Source organism: Carassius auratus, unplaced genomic scaffold, assembly GCF_003368295.1.
Source record: "Carassius auratus strain Wakin unplaced genomic scaffold, ASM336829v1 scaf_tig00023216, whole genome shotgun sequence".
Classification (NCBI taxonomy): Eukaryota; Metazoa; Chordata; class Actinopteri; order Cypriniformes; family Cyprinidae; genus Carassius; species Carassius auratus.
In genome coordinates, this window is record NW_020525247.1 from 568 (window position 1) to 22500 (window position 21933).

At 36.3% G+C, this 21933-nt stretch overlaps 1 protein-coding gene across 1 annotated transcript in view; it reads right to left on the reverse strand.

Moving 5' to 3' along the window:
- Positions 1 to 5942: 5942 nt before the first annotated feature.
- LOC113077767 (receptor-type tyrosine-protein phosphatase T-like) overlaps positions 5943 to 21933 on the reverse strand; it is a gene marked incomplete at its 3' end in the record, with an annotated part of 103980 nt that continues 87989 nt past the window's right edge. The window contains exon 7 of the mRNA XM_026250033.1: positions 5943 to 6236. Within this exon, the coding sequence (XP_026105818.1) occupies positions 5943 to 6236 (294 nt within the window). The remainder of the gene's footprint in view (positions 6237 to 21933) is intronic.

A 21933-nucleotide genomic window follows, 5' to 3' on the forward strand; every position in this document is an offset into this window, starting at 1 on the left:
ATTATTATGATTATTTAACATTGATAATGTTCAAACAAATCATTATTTCACTCAAGTCAAAATGCTTACAAATGTTATTAAACTTTCATATGATCAAGCAATTATTGAAAATCTAGAAATGATTTGAACAAAAGTTATAAAATGATTAAAAGCTTGTGTTAACTGACAACACTTCTGCTGCTTACTGAGGTCTGATACGGTTAAGGTTAGGGACAGGTTTGGTGACATGGGTAGGTTTAAAGGTTGGTAAAAGGGTCAACAGTGTACGGGGTCAATCTGATAAGGAAAAACGGTTCAATCCGTTTATATTATATTGTTTTGATAAATTAACAAGTATTTTCTATTAAAAAGTTATTTTTTAATGAAATCTTACCAACCCAACTTTTGAATGGTAGTGCATATAAAATATATATATAAAAATAAAAAATAAATAAATAATAATAATAATAATAATAATAATAATAATAATAATATATATATATATATATATATATATATATATATATATATATATATATATAGTTTCTGCAAAAAAATAAATAAAATAAACAAGCAAACAAACAGTAACTTTCACCCAACTTTTATGAGTAAACATAAAAAAAAAAACATTATTAATGCTAGGGTTTCTGAGGGTTAACTCTCATTAAAATAAAATTCTCTGCATATGTCAGAGTTTGACACCCTGCCATGGACTCATGGGTAATAATAACTGAAGCATGTCCAATACCAGAACAAGAGCCCTGAAGAGTGTGTGTCCATCCTTGGTCATGACCCAGTGACTTTCCTGCAGCACACAACACACACACACACACACTTCCTCAAGGAGACCTCACCTGACCAGCACCTCCACACCTGTCTGGACTAATCAGTGCTGTGTGACAGATTCACACTGCTGTGTGTGTGCGCATGCATGTGTGACAGATAGACAGTGCCGTCACTTCATAAACACATGTTTCTTTACGACACGCATCACCTCTCTCCAATCCCTCTCTCTGTCCTGTCCTCTCACTCCCAAAATGCCCCCCTTGCTGTGATGAGATGAAAGCTGACAGTGGATTTCACATTGATCTCCACACACAAGCGTGGATCACAAGGCTTTGATGGGTGCCGCAATCAGCCTTATTGCGTTCTTTGACCTCTCTCACTCCTGTTTCCCCTCAATCTCTCCTACTGTATCAGTAATTTTACACAGTTTGGATCTTTGATAAAGCGCTTAGACATTTTTGTTGTACATAAATGCCAATTGGACCCTTATAGACCAAAAGTGGTAAGAGCTAGAATAGTGTGAGTTGACACCTGGCTTCCAGCTCATTAGGTGGGCTGCAGCTTGAAGGGAAGCATGTCAACTGTGACAACTTCGATGGTTTTGTTCCTTTACAGTGTATGAAGTTTAAATACAAAAACGAATATATATATATATATATTTGTAGGTTTTGTGCAATGTAAAGTGTAGATATTGTAATAACATACACAGAGGAAAATGAAAGGGATGCATGCACAACAAAACTCGCTGCTATGATGCAGGGGCTTGTCAGGTCATTACTATGTGACTGCTACGTTGTTCTGGAATTTATTGTTACATGCATACACTGAATACTTACTTCAATACTGCACTAAGTATTGTTTACATGTAATAGCGTCCTTGTGTTTTGGAATAAATATTGAAAACAGAAATGCACACTGTTAAAAATCGCTGTAAAAAACGGCCAAATTTCGACAGTAAAATACTGTTTTTCATTAAAACAGTGCATTCTGGGTAAATATTCATCGTTTTCGAGAAGTAGCCTGCTGCTATATATCGTAAATTAACAACGTTCAAAGTCGACACTCAGCGGCTGTGTTTCAAATCACACCCTACTCCCTCATTCACTATTCCTTACATGAGTTTACTAATATAGTCCACCTGACAGAGAGAATGAAAAATTAATGAGTGAATTCAGACACTGATCAACAGCTGCTGTTAATGAGTAGAATCACTGAAGAAGAAAAAAAACATAAGACAAACACATGAAATACAACTGACTTCAGCCACAGCCTTAGATGAAATCAACTGAAGATTTAAACGATCAACAAACAGCTTCACCAACTTCACACATTACTAACCAGACTGACTTTATTTCTGTCAGATCAGAGAACAGAGATCAAAAGATCTTATTGAGAATTAAAGAGATTTAGATGATAATGTTACTGTTTCGTTTAGCGTCACCATTGTGGAGATCAGTGTTTGCTTTAGTTGGGCTCCTGACCATTGACTTTTGCACTTTAAATTTTGTTTTATTGCTTTATTTGTATCTTTATGATGCATCTGTTGCAGCAGTATTAATTTTGATAGTCAAGTGATTATGGTTGTTTCTAACAGGCATGATCTACTAGACTGACTTAAAGTGTTACTATGATAATCAAATATTAATTTGGTGTTGAAATATTTGAGTGAATGACACTTAAATTTGTAAGATTGAAAAGTAGTGTGATAACCAGATTTTATGGATAGTTTTAGTTAAAAAGTATTTCGGGCAGCAGTCCCCACAACACTCAAAGAGAGAAATCAACAATCAGCATATGAATCTCAACAATGGTGACAATCAAAAGGTTCATGATGCAATGCATGCTGGGTACCAGCACAGGATAAGACTCATCCATGATTCCCAGCATGCATTGCGGCATGAATAAATTATGCCCCTGAATTGTTCACTTATTTTCTTGAATTCTTATGTGCTTATAATTTTGCATTTGTTTTAAGTTTTAGTAGCATGTGTTGTGATGTTCATAACTGATCTGTTCATTTATTTTGTGGATTGTCACCATTGTTGTGATTCATACGCTGATTCTTGATGTTTCTGTCTAAATTTCAGCAAAGGTTTTTTTTTTTTATTATGAGTGAAATTTTTATTAACAGTCTTTCATAACTTATGGCTCAGCAGTGTTCCTTCTCATGCTGTAGTATCAATAAGAGAAGAGACACGGGATTAGATCAGAAATAATAGTATTTGTTCTTGTCAATCTATTAACAACAATATCAGATTTTTTTTCTTCTGTGTACTTTTGTTTTGCTATAACAGGTTCCAAAGGCGCATTGTTACAGCATGAAAAAAAAAAAAAACCTTAGTTGTTGAAAAGTCACGTTCAAGAGCCCAACTAAAGTAAACACTGATCTCCATCATGGTAGTGAAAAAAACACCTAAACCTATTTAACTCTCCATAAATTCTTCTGTAGACATCTGACAGAAATAAAGTCAGTCTGGTTAGTAATGTGAATCTGGTGAAGCTGTTTTAGTAGTTGTTTAATCAGATCTTGAGAGATTTGATGTATTCTTTTATTCAGTTGATTTCATCTAAGGCTGTGGCTGAAGTCATTTGTAGATCTTGTGTTTCTCTTTCCTTCAGTGATTCCGCAGGTGTTTATCACTAATGCTCAATCATCAATTAATCACAGAATTATCTCATTAACTTCACTGATTCAGTGTTACTCTAACACTCTGTAGTGTGCACACATTATAAGAGTTTATTTAAAACTGAGGATTTTCTTGTGGGGTTTAAAGGGTTAAAGATTTAAGATGAAGAAAAAACAGCATGAAACATAATTTAACAGTAATAAACTGTAATTAATTTACAGGAAACAAACTGTAGAAAAACAGTTATTTACTGGCACCCCTGCTGCCAGTAAATAACTGTTTTTCTACTGTTTCTTGCCGTAAATTAATGGTTGCCAGCAAAAAAAAGTGTTTTTCTACAGTTTTTTGCCGTCAAGTCAAGGAAAAACAGTAATATACTGTAAAATGTAAACGTAAGATTTACCAAATGAAAAAAAAAGTTAATTTAACTAAAATATTTGTGAACATTCATAGAAAAAAAATTAGGCAAAGTCATACACTGATAATGAGAGTAAATACTGAACTTGACTGTATTAATGTGTGTTTGCACAAGAGAGATCGTTTAGTTTAATGTAGTTTTGTTGTTCACCATTGTGCTGTAGAGTAGAGCCGGTGCTTCAGTCAATGATGAGCCACAAATTCTGATTTTCTGCTGTTTTATATAAAGACAGTAAATGTGGAGTCACTGATACAGTGATGATCTCTGTGTTAATTACTTCAGCACATACATGTGTGCTATAGCTGACAATGAGCTGCAGTGATTTGAGTAAAAGTCATGTATTTAGTTACTTTATTACTGCACATTAAGTGTAAGAAATATTCCTTCTCAGTGGACTCAAATGAAATAAGTTCCTAGTACTAACATCGTAGGAATGCTAGTTTTAAAAACTGTTTGAAGCAGTGGGAGTGGAGTTAATTTCCATGGTAGAATTTACGGTAAAATACTGTTAAAAAAATAAGAGTGGTAAATTAATGGTTAAGAGCTGTAAATTAACAGTACTTTACTGGCGCCCCTGCTGCCAGAAAATTACTGTTATTTAACGGATTTTTTTTTTACAGTGCAGGATGTATGTGTGTGTGTATCTGTACTTGTACAATGACACCCTCCAGTCTGCATGTGTATTTTAAAGAGGACACCCTTCTGTGTGACTGTATAAGCATACCAATAGAGCTCCTGTGCTGCGGAGTGGAGGAGAAAAATTGAATTGGAAGGACAAGACAGATCAGTGCTGTCGGCTGGAAGAAACTTCATTGGATCAGAAATGTGTGTATATATGTGTGTACAGTATATATTTGACAGATGTCTACCTGTGGTGAGCTGGCATGAACGCACTGATTATGTAAAACAGCCTCACCTGGACAAGTAAAAATGTGAAGCAAGTGCATACAAACAACTTATCTGCAGCCAAATACTCTTGAATAAAAAAAGAAAAGAAAAAGGATGGCAAATATTTGTCATCAAACACCTTAACCTAAGCTCTCCTTCACTACACCGCATGATTTGTTGCTTTTATACAACCACAAGATCATTGCACATCTCACCAGAATAAAGATATCTAAGGGTCAAACTGTCCAAATCAAATTTATCCTTCAAATTTAATTCAAAACTGTCAAAAAACATTTCAAACAAAACAAGTTTATCTTGACAAACTTCGCTTCCCTATAAAAAAATGCCAGCTATATGAAATCATGCTTGCAACCTCAATTCAAATGCAATTCAAATTTAGAAAATGAACTTGAAAATGAAAGGGAATCTAGGGAAGGGCATTTTTAATTCAATTCTTACACAACTTTGCACAACACAACTCTTGTAGTGATGTCTTTGTCATCGGTTACTATATGTGAACATGCATGCATCCTGAATGAAAACTTCTGAGGAAGTAAGGAGAAGTAAAAGAGAATGAGGGCACGTCAGAGGAGATACAGAAGAGCCCCCCTGGATCTACCCCGCTGTGTCATCAGTGACAATCCAACTCCTTCATCAAATAACCCTCACCTGGAGCGCACGCACACTCACACACACACACACACTGACTCACTTCACCTGGATCACAGTCTTCCCTACTTCCTAGGGCTCTCTCATCTGCTCCCGTCATCTCATTAACTATCACTTTATCAGATCAGGAGTGTCTCTGTCTATCTGAGTGCCGCTCCACATGCCGCTCTACTACGATCATAATTACCCCTGAAAATTGTTCCCACCTATAGACTGTCTTCTCTCCTGCTCTTTACCATCATTATGTGGTGGAAATGTAACAATCTCAATTATCATTACAACTAAAACCTTCACCCCCTCAAAACTCATATCAAATCATCCCAATCTCTCCTTATTCCTCCTCAGGAAATGTGACAATAACACAGTCTCATTCTGACTCTTTCAGATATCTGCACTGACTGTTAAGAGTACTAAAGTGCTGTCTATACACACTATCCACTTTTTCCTGTTGTCATAACTTTAAGCATCATTACTCCAGTGTTCAGTGTCACATGATACTTCAAAAATGCTCAAGAAACACTTCATTGTTTTTGATCTCCTCAAAGTAACTTCTAATTGTACATGCTGACACTTACCAGCACATTTGGTTCGCGTGATGAGGGCTGGTCCCGGTGGTCCAGTGCCACCCTCCCCAGGTCGGGTCAGAAGAACCTTAATCTCATACTCCACATCTGGATCCAAATGCCAGAGCTTGTATGTTGGCGCATCCACAACATGCACCTCGGCCCAGTTTCCAGTGGTGGTGCGGTAATCCACCTCTTTTAGCATGATGGGGCCATCACCGATGATGGAATTGGCGTTTGGTTTTATCCACAAGTAGGTGGCACCAACTGCAAGAAGCTCAGGTGGAGCGATGGGTGTGGGAGGTGCTGAAGAAGAAGAAAGAAAGAAGGGGATTGTTTATTATCTACAATCTTTATTGATCACCTCACTTTTTTTCATATTTCTTTCTTTTGCATTTCACTTAGCACTAGTGGAACAAAACAAGAGCAAGAGTTGTACATTAGATGTACAATCACTATTTTTTATGGATATTTCTGTTTATTCTGCATCAATAGCATGTGTGACTAATATGCCCCTGCCCCTTTGAGGTCCGTTGCTAAAAACCTTCCGGTTCCTAATTAGTGAACTAAGTTATGTTTTGTGCTAATACTGTCAAAGCACACAAGGTTTATGTATAGACTCAGTTGGATATGTCTAAAATGAAAGTAAGCACCTGAAATAAACAGATGCATGTGTGTATATAAGATGCATGCAGGTCTTAATGGGAAAGTAGGCTACATGCTGCCGACTGTAATTAAAGGAACAGTTAAATTCCATTAAATTCAATTCAAGTTTATTTGTATAGCGCTCACATGTTGTCCCAAACCTATATTAATCTCTTTCTCGTGTAACCAAACAGTTGCTGGTCCACATTGACTTTGATAGTAGGAAAAAAAATAAAAATATTATGGATGTCACTGTGGACCAGCAACTGTTTGGTTTTCCACCTTCTTCAAAATAGCATTTATGTTTAGCAGAAGAAGAAAACTCATTCGGGTTTAAAACAACTTTTCAGTACATGAAGAAACAAGTTCAGTACATGAAGAAAAAAATAAAACACTATTTTAAATTTTTGGGTGAATTATTCCTTTAATGTTAATAAAACACCAAACACACAGAAAAAAAATCACTCAATACTCTTGACTGAAAAACTTTAATACAGTTCCTCTAATAGGAATCGATGTATACAGTTTTATTTTTATATTTGTTCATAATTTTTTTTTTAATGCTCCTGCTAAATATACCTATAGCACCTGAAAATAAAACACTTTATTTTATTTGTATAATATCTGTTTTTGTAATGTGTATCATTGTTATAATGTTTTAATAACAAAAATAAAATAATAACAAAGAATTTTATCTTCACCCATGCACTCTTTCCTAAATATTCACCATAGTTTTTCATATTTTGTTACCTTTTATAATTGGGAAATAAGTTTGGATGTGATGTTCAAACAGCTTGCAAAACAGAAAAACCAACATGACAAAGAATGGTGATAAAATCATGATATTTAAAAAATAAAAATGTTTTAAATATTTTTTTTTGATATTGCCTACCCCTAACAAACCCGTACAGACTCCAAACCCCCACCCCCGGTCCGCTATTGTGCCCTTGTAACGGCATTTCACCCCTGCCCCTCGGGAGGTCTGTGCACGCCACTGCAGCCATCATTTGACATTTGCTTTTGTAGTGCAAAATGGTGAGAGGAAAATGAAGGCTGGAATTACAGTGAAGCATGCGGCTGAAGCGTTGGAGCTCATTAAGGGATATCAGACAGACTTGCTTGGCCGGCAGAATTGTTAGAATAAATGGATTGAAACGTTTTTCTGGAATCCCAGTTGAGAAGGTGGGCTATAGCTTTTTCCCTTAACACTTAGCTAAGGTCTCTTCCTCTCCCTCTCTCTCTCTCCATTGCTTCTACCCACTCACATTAAATCCACAGGAGACAGCTTATGGCTTGCACTGCATTAACTTCCTGTCTCTGCCTGTCTCTTCCTTCTTTGTTTCACAGCCATTGAGCACCTCAGATTTACCCTCAAACATGTGAAAGGTAAACAATTTCTTTTTTCTTCTTTTCTTCCCTTCTTCATGAGTTCATTGTTTCCTCCTTTCCTTCTGCTGCCTACTTCGTCGCTCACATTTTGTCCATTTCTCTTCCTTTACATTTCTTTTTTTACTCCTGTTTTCTTCCTTTTATCTTTTCTTCCTTTTTACCTTGATCCTTTCTCTTCCTTTCTTCCTTACTCCCTACCTTACTTCCATACTTCCTTTGTTCTTTCTTCCTTTTTCTTCCCTCCTTCCTTCCTTCCTTCCTCCCTCCCCACCTCGCTTTCTTCTACAGGATTATAAAAGAAAATAATACAGAGAACCCTAGCAACCACATTTTTAATGCCCTAGCAACCAATCAGAAGACCTTAGAAACTAATTGGCCAAGCCAACAAAACATTTTCTTTATAAAATGTAAGAATTCGACTTTTCAACATTAAACATTTAAGAATTCAACATTTATGTTTCCCCAAGGAGAATTTTTATCTTCCTAATGTAAATATTCATTCTAATTCTTTTTCTGTCTGTCTTTCTTTCTCTCTTTCTTTCTTTCTTTCTTTCTTTCTTTCTTTCTTTCTTTCTTTCTTTCTTTCTTTCTTTCTTTCTTTCTTTCTCTTTCTTTCTCTCTTTCTTTCTTTCTCTTTCTGTCTCTTTCTTTCTTTCTCTTTCTTTCTTTCTTTCCTTCCTTTCCTTCCTTCCTTCCTTCCTTCCTTCTTAGTTCCTTCCTTCAATCTTCTAATCGTCTTTTGGCACACTTTCTCAGCAGGAGGTGGGGCAGAGACTAATCCAGGGTTAGAGGTGAGTAGCGGTGCATGAAGAGTTCATCCGAGCATGGAAGAGCCACCCAGGTCCACTCTAATGAGAGGCTGGTGTCTCTACTGTGCCATGTAATCAACTGAGCCAGATTACCAAAGCTCATTTACCCACAGCTGATAACCACTGACTCCCTCAGCTGCCCGGAAAGGATACGCTATAGCTTGGAAAAGAGAGTTTAAACGTTACCCTTCAACCTCCGAAGCTTAAGAGCATTTAGTGCTTGAAATGAAAATGAAGGTGGGAGCAAATAAAAAAGCAAATAAAAACGATAACAGAAAGGGAGGAATGATAAAATGTCAACAGAGATTACCAGAGAAAAAAAGACAGGAAATATAGGTAAAAAAAAAAAAAAGGGTAAAAAAAAAATAAATTTAGTTTCTTTAAAACTAATAATTTCTATAATAATCTGTTTTTTTTTATTTTTTTATTTTTTTATTTAAGTACCTCATTTAAAGTCTATTGGATATTTTTCACCTTTATTCAGCTTAGAAAATGAATATATGTGACCCTGGAAAACAAAACCAGATTTTTTCAAATTTTTTCAAAATTTGAGATTTACACATCATATGAAAGCTATTTAAATAAGCTTTCCATTGATGTATGGAAGGACAGTATTTGGCTGAGATACAACTATTTGAAATTTGCAATCTGAGGGTGCAAAAAAAATAAAAATCTAAAAACTCAGAAAATCGACCTTTAAAGTTGTCCAAATTAATTCTTAGCAATGCATATTAACAAACAAAAATTAAGTTGTGATATATTTATGGTAGGAAATTTTTAAAATATCTTAATGGAACATGATCTTTACTTAATATCCTAATGATTTTTGCACAAAAGAAAAATCAGTAATTTTGACCTGCACAATGTTTATATACCCCAGTGACTTGAGACATGTTTTGTGGTCCAGGGTCACTTACTGTATGTGTAATATTTAAGCATAGGGGTTTAAATCTCTCACCATAAACATGACCAATAATTTGCCATAATAAACCCCAATGACCGCAAAACAAATCTTCAGTACTTTAGTGTGAAATTAGATATTGCCTATGGATAATGTCTTATTTATCATATGAATGGACTCCAGCGTGTTGTTCATCAAGGTAGCTGCCACATCCAAATTGTAATTTTGAAGTAGTCCCTTTGTTCAAACCGTTAATACACTTCCATCGTTTAATGCATTTTCAGCTATCTTTATGTCAGCACATTGTCCTAGCGTGGGCATTTATGGTCCTGCAGTTGATAAACTCAATGATTAGTGATGTGTATTTGGATTGAGCGTGTATGATTGCAGCTGGATGCAAATGAGGGTTGGAAGCTGCTAATGACGGGCTGAATCTTGGTGATTGCTGCATGATGATTGGCTGAATGTTATTGTACTCCGGACGATTTACAAACTATTTTGAGCTTTCAGCCTTAATGTGGTTGTTGATAGCAAAGTGGTTTGTTGCCACATCACTAAAGAAATCGACAAATGTTCTTTATAAGAAAGTTAAAACATCTGATGTCTATTCATTACTCTGTAGTCTCATTAAGGTCATGTATTGCTCAGGATGACAAAAAAAAAAAAGAAACTGTGGTATCATGACAAACAGCAACTAATAACTGAAAGTTCAAGAAGATAGGTGAGATAGTGACTGTATATAAATATGCTGGCAGAACAAAAACAAATATAAGAATGACACAAAGGCTTCAGCTCATCTCAGCTCCTTCTCAAGTTCTCTAGTTCTTATATCAGTCAGTATATTCTCTCAAAAAGATTAAATGAGAATGAATAAGGAAATATGCTAGGCTCAGACAGGCTAGACACAACCTCACAGTGCCACACAGTATGGATACAGATAACAAAAGTAGCATTAACCGTTCACCAGGGGTCCCTTTCAGTCCAGGAAACTCATTTCCTACAGACATAAGAGACTTCCTGAACACACTGTTTACTATTTCAGGTGTAGAAGAGCACAATCCTAAATACTCTCTCTCATCTTTTCTTATCAAATTCTCTTGATAACAAAGATCATTCCCATTTCCACTGATACTTTGCCATACGTTCAGGAATATTAGTCCCTGTGCATGTGTATGTGTGTCCTTGTGGCCAAGCGCCCCTGTAATTTGAGCCTTTATCACCTGGTGTCCACAGGGAGGTTTTAAAAACAGCTGGATTTGTGAGAAATCTCCAGAAATCCCACCCTGCTATCTGATCAAAGCCCACCGGGTTTGTCTGATAGCAGAGCTGGAGGAGAGAGAGATGAGCACCACCGTCAAATGGGAATTTGTAGCTGTGAAACAACAATAATTGCAATCTGCTTCCCCGTGTGTCGGAACAACCAATTCAACAGAAATTGAGAAAGGGATATAGAGTGAATATATGAGAAAGTTTGATTTAATCTAGAACCAGAGAGTTTTTTAATAGCCACAATTCAACTGATGCATACACATTTGTGCTTCCGTACACTGCTCAAAAGTTTGGGGTTTCTCTTATGTTATGTATATCAGAAATACAGTAAAAACAATGCAATTCTATATGACTGTTTTCCATTTAAATATGATGATATATTGATGATATTATTCCAGCTGTATAAACGTTAAACCTCATATTGGCTTCTTCACTTGAAGCATTTACAAATCAGATGAATTTAGAATTTTTCAGATGAACAATGTCTACAATGTTACACAACCGGAAAAACATTAATAACATCAAAAAAAAAAAAAAAACGTATGGAGCAACATCCTCACATTTTCATTCTGTTTAAGAATTGCATCACATTATGCCAAAAATCACTCAAGCACTTTCAAAAAATTGCAAAGCTCTCCATAGGACTGGCAAGCTCTCTGCACACCTATTCATCAGACTACAGCAGCACCCACAAATCTCCTACATCCTCCATACTGGCACCCTCATGGGAAACGGTTCGGAGTGACTCACACAGTTGTTTCAACTCATTCGCTTTATTGTTTGGATCAAACCTCGGAGGAAAGGCTCAAGGGAACCAGATGAGAGATGCCAGGAGAGATGCAGTCTGTGGCTTCGACCTGACCCTTGTCCCTTGATGCAGTATCTCTTTGGAGGTTTGATTGTCTTTGTCAGGAACTACAATTCCTGCTTTTTCTTCTCTCCATCTAAAGACAAATTCCCCTTCTATCAGTGTTAGAAATGTTTCCATTGGATGCCCTCACAGAATGCTTTAATCAAAGCATTGTATTGAGCACTGTTGAAGAGCAGGGAACAAGAGAAATATAGAGGAGGAACGCTGTAAACATACAAGCACAGCAAGAACAGCATGAGAGGAGCGAAGGCTCTTCAAACCCTCTTTCAGAAGAAGCACATTCAGGTCTGGACAAATAAAAGCAATGCACGGGGAACGGACGACAACAGAGGGAGACAGTGAAAATAAGGAAGGAGGTGTTTCTCGCTAGACTGAATTCATAAACCCAGCGCTGTTCAAAGACGCCATGCTGAGGACACCTGTGCATACAAATTCTAAATTCTGCTCCAAAAACAACTCTGGACTCAAGGAGACATAAAACACACACACAAATCTCTATTGCAAAATCTATTGAGCTGCCTTACTGTATACTGCCTACACAGGCAACATCCTAACTTGAGCCTCATAAGGTCAGAAATGCAGACCAGAAATATAAATCTGACTGTAGGAGATGCAGTTCACATTAATGTTCACTATATAATACAACACAAACTTGTGTGTTTGATAGCTATAAGCCTTTGTGTTCATGCATTTGCATAGAAGTGTTAATTTCCTCAATAAAGACAATGACAAAAAAATATTAATTAACAAAAAAAAATTTTGAGATGTTGACGAGCTAAAACTAATATCTGATGATACAAACTATGACCAAATTTATGCCACGTCTTCGTTAACAAGACCAGACAGGACTAGAATGTTATTTGTGGACTACCAGACACTCAAAATACATCCTATAGGCTACTGTCTTGTCCATCAAAATGTGCATCCCTGTCATTGGATTGCAACTGGATAAGGGGCGATTGCATATCTAGTCTCAGGATAGACTACCAAAATGCAAACTAGCGAGCTGAAACAATGGCCTCAGCACCCGAAGGGGTAGGGATAAGGTGGCCAGATGTCCTGTTTTTCTCGGGAGTCACAATCATTGTTGATTAACTTGCAGTTTGACTAAAAGTCATGACTAAAAGTTGACAAAAATGCAATTACTTTTCATCGACTTAAACTATGCTCAATAGTACTACAGCAGCACCCACAAATCTCCTACATCCTCCATACTGGCACCCTCATGGGAAACGGTTCTGAGTGACTCACACAGTTGTTTCAACTCATTCGCTTTATTGTTTGTATAAACCGTGAAGGAAAGGCTCAAGGGAATCAGATGAGAGATTCCCTACCAACATTTTTTTTGTTAATTTTTTTATAAACTCATATGACTAAAAGGTGACTGAGACTAAGTATTTTCATCTCAAGATAACGACTAAGACTAAATCAAAAAAGCCTGTCAAAATTAACACTGTAGCAATAGTTTATGTTTGGCCTCAGTGACCAAAACTTTTGTGGAAATTGTGAAAACTTTACTGACAATTGACCTTGATCAGCATTATGCTAAGATAAAGTCAAATCAAAAGTATTTATATATTTTCAGAATACACATTATTTCAAGGCAGTTATACAGAAAATGATGATGTTAATATTTATTATATATTCATGTCTTATAGTTGCATTTTGCAGATTAGAGCTGGACAATAATATATTTTGCAACAATACAAGCAATCAAGCAGTTGAGATTTGCTATATAACATATATCGCCCAATGTGAGTATACTGTATGTATGCAAATAAATTTGGACACTCATATATCCTTTTTGCAAGTATACTTATAATCAACATTTTCCAGACTTGGACACGATGTAGAATTAATTTTTTTCACTGAGTTTGCAACAATGTATGGGTTGCATTTTTTTTTGTTTTTTTTTGCAATCTGTGACCCTGGACGACAAAACCTGCCTTGAAGTTGAAACAGGCAGATCTTGTTTTCCTTTTTTTTTTTTTTTTTAAGTAAAAACAACTAAAAAAATACATAACTTACATTCAGCCGCCATATTGAGTCTTGAGACTTTTCCCACATATTTTTCTACAAGTGGTCTGTGTCATCTCCTTTATACTCCTCTACAGCCGGCAGTCTGTAGCTCACCTGCAATGCCTAATAATGCTGCTAGGTAGGTAGCTCACTAGGTTTTGGAAACAGAACTACTCTATTCCTATGAGATGGAGATTCTGTGAAAAAGCTATGTATTTCAATGCATATATGCGGCATATACTTTGAAGTGCCTGGAACTTGGAGAGCAGTGCATCAAGAGGCTATGGAACACAAACTAAATAAATAAATATTCACACAGACAAATAAAGTGGCTGCGCGTGTTTGAAGTGCTAACTCCTCGGCTCCTGCTTATCTGGGCTGTAGTATTACTGCACTCTAATCCATCTCTGTACTGAAGGCCGCTCGCAGGCTGTCTACGGACACACACACACACACACACACACAGATTTCCAAAATCCTTCACTAATGCTTCTCTCTGTCTGAGTGTAGATAACACAGTGCTTTCTGCATCACCATCATACACACAAACACCTCTGGCAAAAAAAAAAAACACACACACAGACCAGTGATGTTGTCAGACATTTAGGTCCATGTTAAAACTCTACACACACAAGTTGCAAACTCGCTGTTTTTCTGTCCAATATCCTGAAACCACACACAAGCTCTGTTCCAAAACCTTGGGAGCTGACTACTTAGACAGCTGACTTTAAGGCAACAAACAAGGAATCTCTTAAAATATCATCCAGGCATATTCATAATTGTGCATTATTTATTATATGTATAAATATAAGAAATACGATCAAATAAAATGGCAACTGCTTTTGCACTGGGATTCAAAAATACATCTTATAAAAGTACAGGTACAGGACAATAAACAGAATTTAGAATTGAATTGAGAAAAATTCTGCATTCTACTGCATTCTTTTACAGTAGGTTAATATTCCATGCATGCCCTTCATCAACTACACGAACATCATACCAAACAGAGACTAAAGAGAATCGATCCAGATTACAGCTGTCACCTGTCATTAGCACCTCTACCTGAGGCCATCCCTCTGTCTATGAATCCATCAACACTATATTATTCTCTTTCATTCACTCTCACATGAAAGGTCCAGCGCTGACCAGCAGCATATCAATAAGGTCGTACTGGACACACTCATTCGCTATTATTCTGCTGATGTGAGTCTGTGGGGAGAGTGTGGTGTGGATGAAGGGCCCCGGGGGGCCTCCTGTCTTGTCAGAGGCAGAGAGGGGTTTCATGAACCATGGGGATGCCACGACCTGCATGCTAACTAGACTAGCACACTGCCTCTGGCACACAGGCCCGGGATTCACTGAGAGATAGTGAAGATTCAAGAAGAGTTCATATCTATATTAGAATACTGAATTCAGTGTGGCTTCAAGATATATTAAAACATATGGTAATTGTATTTATTTTAAATCTATGACGAAAATAGGACCATACAAGCTGAATATATACAAACATATATATATACAAACATATATATGTGTGTGTGTGTGTGTGTGTGTGTGTGTGTGTGTGTGTACAGTATGTATGTATGCAATGGCACAGCACACATCAGTAATCATGATATATATCTCTTTTGTGGAATTTCACAAGAGATCTCAACAACATCTCAGACTGCGTTTATATTTGCCAAGATACCAAAGTCTGCGATCAAAAGTCAAAAGAGTTCTCAGTATGAGCTCAAACATTGGTCCCGCTTTATATTAAGTGGCCTTAACTTATATGTACTTACATCAAAAAATAAGTATTGCAAAACACTTTTGCTGCTGTTAAGGTGGGATATGGGTAATGCAGGGACAGATTTGGTGGTATGGGTTGGTTTAAGGGTGGGTAAAAGTGTAAAAGTACCAGAACAAAAATGTATCCTAAAGTTTAAAAAAAATGTAGTGAAATGTAGAAAATGCCAAGTGAATCAGGCTCAATTAGCTGCGGAATTTTTATTTTTGCACTTAAGGTTAGAAGTTTAGAACAAACTAACCAGATTGTTTGAGGAATTTCTCTATTGCCTTCCAAGTACTGTAATAAAACATAATTGTGAACTCATTAAAACTCCTGAGCTATGAAAGAGCAACCTGTGAGCAATAAAATGTTACTGTGGCTGAGAAAGCAATCAAAAAAGGAGACACATGCATGCATAAGGGAAACATATTTACAAAGCAAATCCTGCAAGAGCCAAAGCAAACAAGAATAAAAAAAGAGACATGAGAAGAAAATTACAAATAATTTCTTCACGGTCACCAGCAGGAAGGAAGTACCCTCACATTACAATTACTAGCAACTCTCTGTCTGTCTTTCTCTCTATCTCTCTCTCCATGCCATCAGCCGGTGGTTATTAATGACCCCTGCAGCCCTCTATGAGCACCCCATTTATAAAACTCACCGTTTTAATCTCTCAGTGTGTGTTTCTCCCCCGCGCTCCCTCAGCCTGCAAACACACTTATACATTCAGTGGCTGACACCTTTCTGGATTGAGGATGCAATGGCCAGTACTTACAGTTCAGGCAAAACTGAGCACACTTACTCATATTTACACACCATCCCTCTCTCTGTTTTCTTGTTGTTTGACTGGTTATACAACTCATCCACAATAGTCTTTTATGATGTTTACCTCCTTTTTGGAGCTTGACCAACATGCACATTGAAAAGAGTGTTGTAAAAAAAATTTAGTTTGGGAAAAATTTTGAAAATACTTACATTTTGCTCAGTTTAAAAGTTCAGTAAAATTATAAGAAAAGTTAAATAAAGTAATATTTTTTTCAACAAGTTTTAAACTGCTGAAAAGTAACTTGTCAAATATAAAAGACAAAACAAAACAATGGTATTCTTTTGAACTTTCTATTAATAAATAAAAACACATTTAAAAGTTACAGTTTCCGTGAAAATATTAAATTGTTAAATATTTCAACATTCATAACAGTTTTTTTTTTTTCTTGAGCAGTAAATGAGCATATTAGATTGATTTATGAAGGAGCATGTGACACTGAAGACTGGAATAATGGGTGCTGAAAATTCAGCACCTTTTTTTCTAATGAGGTAAGAACAAGAAAAATGAGAAACACTGCCAATGGGGTATGAGAAATATACTTAATTGTACATAATTTTACTCCTCCAGTAAATTTATCTTGCATTAAGGATGTTAAGGCCAAAAACTGATTAAGAAAATAATGTTTCTGCAGCTCCACTTAGTCTGCATTTCTTCAGTTAAACAGGGTCAAGCTTTTGGCCTGTTCAGCTCAGCTCCTGTTAAAAGTTACACCTCCAGCAAGTTCTCTTTATTAATTGTCAGTGTCTGGCTGGAACTACGCCACTCATGCCACACACGCTGCCCCCACCTCCTCCCCCTGGACTGAGTCCCTGGCACCGCATGCATTAATTAATGCATATTTCATTTAACATGCCTGTGCTGTGCGGCATATTGCCTTGCACTCCATTCATTTCCCCAGGGAAATGATGTTATACATCACCCCTCTGTTGGCTTACCTAATCATGCACATACACAGACGCATCCACACACCTCTGAATTCCCAGGATGACACTGGACCCCTTGAGCACCTGAGGCACTCACGGCTTGAGGGATATTGCTCCAGTACGCACCACCATCCTCCCAGGACATGCTCAGCAAAGCCAGATGGCACTGATTGCTGGCAAAGATTGGCCATTACTTTACAAGAAAATCTGATTGGATGAGTCACTGATAATGATAATACTCTAAATCAATCCACAATTTCACAGATAATAAATTACTGCATATTTCTTAGTCAAAATCTGTTTATCATAATTTTATACAATTAATAATCATTCAATGAACATAGCTGCCTTATACCATATGTTGCAACCATTTCATAATAAACCATGAGTTAGAATGGTTTTACCATTTACACTGTAAATACATACAATGTCAATATATAGACAAATTATTTTTTATGTATGACTCCAGAGAAATACAGAAATCTCTATGTAGGTTCACAAAATATTTATATGATAGACTGATTTAAGCATATTTCTAATAAATTTAGATTTATTATAATATGCTTAACAGTGACTTAGTTTGACGTTGAAAATTTGATATTGCACTTGCAGCACTTATCAGCCTTAATTCAAACTTTAAAAATTGTGTGCTACAAATACACTTGACGTATAAATAAAGGGGTGACACTGACTTTGAATTTTGTGAAAAGCCAGTTTAACAACTTCATTTTGTCATGAATAAGGGGATGTAAAACTTTCAAAAATTTGTAGCGTTGCATTTCCCGTCCTGGGCAGCAACACTAGATATGATCTTATAGTTCATTTACACATTATTGGTCATTAATAACATGTGGAATTCCAGCAGAATACCTCATAAATCACCACTTGAAATGGCAGATAACAGCCTTGACAATAGAGTACCTGCATGCATCACACTGTACCACAGGATTATGATGAATTTACTTGCGGTGCAGATGCTCAATAAATACAGCTTCAAGATGACAATGATAAGAGACTATGTCCATATCCTTAAAATTATAAACAATTGAACACTACTATTCAAACATTTGGAGTTAGTACGTCTCCTATGCTCTCAAAGGTTGCAGATGTTTGTTTAAAATGCAGTAACAACAACAATATTGTGAAATATTATACTACTTTAAAATAGCTGTTTTCTATTTGACTATATTTTAAAACATAATTTATTCCTGTGACGCAAAGCTGAATTTTCAGCATCATTACTCCAGTCTTCACATGATTCTTCAGGAATCTAATATGCTGGTTTGCTGCTCAAGAAACATTTCTTATTATTATTCATGTTTAAAACAGTGCTGCTTAATATTTTTGTAGAAACCCGTGAAGCAGTGTTTTTCAGGATTCAATGATGAATAGAAAGTTTTAAAAGAACATGCATTTACTGTCACTTTTGATAACATTTGTGCATCCTTGCTAAATAAAAGCATTAATTTATTTTCACATTTTTCAACAGTAGTCTATATTCATATAATGAAAGTTACATCACATATGCAATATAAAGCAAATATATTTAAATTATGAACAGTATGTAACTATTTAAGGCTTTAACAAACAATCAAGTGATGCTTGTGAAGTTTTACCTGGTTCTGGGTTTCTAAAGTTTCCCCAAATGATACTGGGACAACCAGGTCTTTTAGAGCATATACAGGACTTGAAACTGTCCCGCAGTGCTTGCTCTAGCAGCAAAAGCAATGCTAAATCATCTGCAAAGAGAAGCTTTAGCTCAGCCATCATGCACCATCATGCAACTCAAGTGGTTCCAACAGTAATGCAGGTTTGTCAGGCCTTAAACTTACTTTTACTGTCTGAGTCAAAGATTCAGTTCTGTTTGAATGATTATAGATTATAGAACAATGACAGAAGGGGTCCAAGAAGTGTTTGAGAAACCTACTTGAAAACATTATTTCTGCAATTTCACCAGTGGCACAGCAATAACATTATTGCCCAGTCTACCTTAAAAATAATTTATTTTAGTCATCTCATTATTATTCATAGATATTCAAACATTTTTACATTTGAATAGACACCAATACATACAATATGGATGGCTTTTTAATACAGAAATACAATATCCTCTGTTTAGGTTCAGAGAATATTAAACGGATAAGCTAATTTTAGCATATTTCTGATAAATTAGATTTATTAAATATGCTCAACAGTGCTGAAATGTTATTTTAATACAGTTAGCACTCACATAAACCCAGAGGTGTCAAGTAACGAAGTACAAATACTTCGTTACTGTACTTAAGTAGAAATTTGGGGTATCTATACTTTACTTGAGTAATTATTTTTCAGCCGACTTTTTACTTCTACTCCTTACATTTTCACGCAAGTATCTGTACTTTCTACTCCTTACATTTAAAAAATAGCTTCGTTACTGCTATTTCATACCGGAATGTTATCGTTCAGAGAGAGAGAAAGAAAAAAACCCTATCCAGATAAATCGCGCCATCAGGATGGAGTGAATTTGATTGTGGTTGGATGAGAAGTATACACATATTCCATTCCGACACCCTATTGGTCCATACGCGATCCATCACACCTGCACATGACACAAGTCACATCACACTGTATAGACAGTTTTGGGTTCGTTTATCAAAAAATATATTTCTTAAAAGTAGGTTGGAACCAGTAGTATCCGATCGCCTCAGAGTCAGTCCGCTTAAATTTCATATGAAACCGGCATCAGTCCGGTCTCCTCCCGTCTTTCAGCGCGCTCTTCAATCCGCCGACCACGGTGGAGCAGCGCGAGCTCAAACAGAGACAGAGGACACAAGGTGTGTGTTTACCGATAGATTGTTAGAATATCTGTATCTGTGAAGTTCTTTGTCATAAATACAGTTTACAAAAGGTCACGATCAGTCGGTTTCTCATCTAGAGTAAAGTTTTCGCTTGTCACCGCTAATCACGAAACAGCTGTTTCCTTACACTTATTTAAATATACTTCATTTAATCATACGTACATAAACTACTGTGCAAAAGTCTTAGGCAGTATTTTCACTTAAAAGAATGGTGATCGGCCAGTTATTTATATATTTTGCTGTAGAGTGTCACTGTCAGTATAAAATATCAGTTTACAATTCCAAACATTCATTTTGCCATCGTCAAACTGCTTGTGCATTCAAAATCGCACTAGATTATTATTAAAATTAATGGCAAACTACTGTCCTTCTGACACATTGCAGCAAAAGATATAAATAACTGGCTTAAAACCCTTTTTTGGGGTGAAAACACTATTCTTTCTTTTCCATAAGACTTTTGCACAGTACTGTATTTTAAAAACGAGATTGTTGCTACTTTATAAAGAATGAGCATACAGTCATTCACAGAACTGATTTAAGAAAGTGACAGACAGCACTCATCTTAACTAAATATCAGAGTGAGTGACAGAGATACAGTAGAAACATTATGTGTACTTTTGTATTAAATAATGACCCAGATTGTGAAATACATTTATTAGACTTAGATTAAGGGAAACACAACTTGGGAAATGAGAGCATCCAAGGTGAAAGCTATGGATTTATTTTAAATATTTGTAATGTTCTTTAATGTTATCCATAGTTTTTTTTTGTAGTTCTTTTTTTTTTTTTAAGTATCGGTTCAGGCACGTTGAGGCGCCAGTACCATTTTAAAAGTATCGAAAAGGCACTGGACCCTACTTAAAAGTTATTATTTATTTCTCACTACTGGCTCATTTGCCAAATGGGTGCTTTCTCTTCGTCCTCCACAAATTAAGCTACTGTAGGTAGTTGGGTAGTGAGACGTTTTAATAAATTATCGTTTGCGATTAATGACGCAAATGACAATGTTGTGATATCTAGGCTATAGAGCATCACAGTCCCACCCACAGCCGGTGCCGGAACTAAAAATTCAATGCAATTTCTGCATTGACATTTGGGGTATAAGCCATTAAAACGTAACCATACATGGTAGACTTAAAACCAGCTACGGCTGTACTAAGCAACAGTATATGCTCATATAAACGTAAAAAGATCATGGGGGCACTAACCTTGTTTTGATCTAAATGCCTTTTATTCGCTATGTCTTGGCTAAGTACTTCATTACCCACAATCCTGAACAATCCCACAATCCCACAGTGATGCATCTGATTGGTGGAGCTCGTATAACCGTCTGGTTAAACCCCTCGAAGGTCCGTGAAGACTGAATATCATTAATAAAAAAATAAAATAAAATAAAAACCTGTGTTGCGTTTTTGCATGGTAGACTTATCAGTGCAATCATGATCTCCTTGGCTGCCATTGAGAGTTTTGCAGGGAGGTTGGTAACTTTAGTTAGCATTATCGTCCACTTTAGCTAGGCTACTGTAGCCTCCATATGAAATGAGTCATATCAAGCATTTTATAATGCCACTGTCAAAACAATATTTAGCCTAGACATACCTTTTTGTGCATTTACTGAACATTTGTGTAATGGCAACGACATGTGTTGACAACTGAGCAGTGATTGCAGTCAGATACAAAGCACTGCACCATTGCTGACGTTATCGTTAACCACTTTCACACACGCACACAATATAAAATACA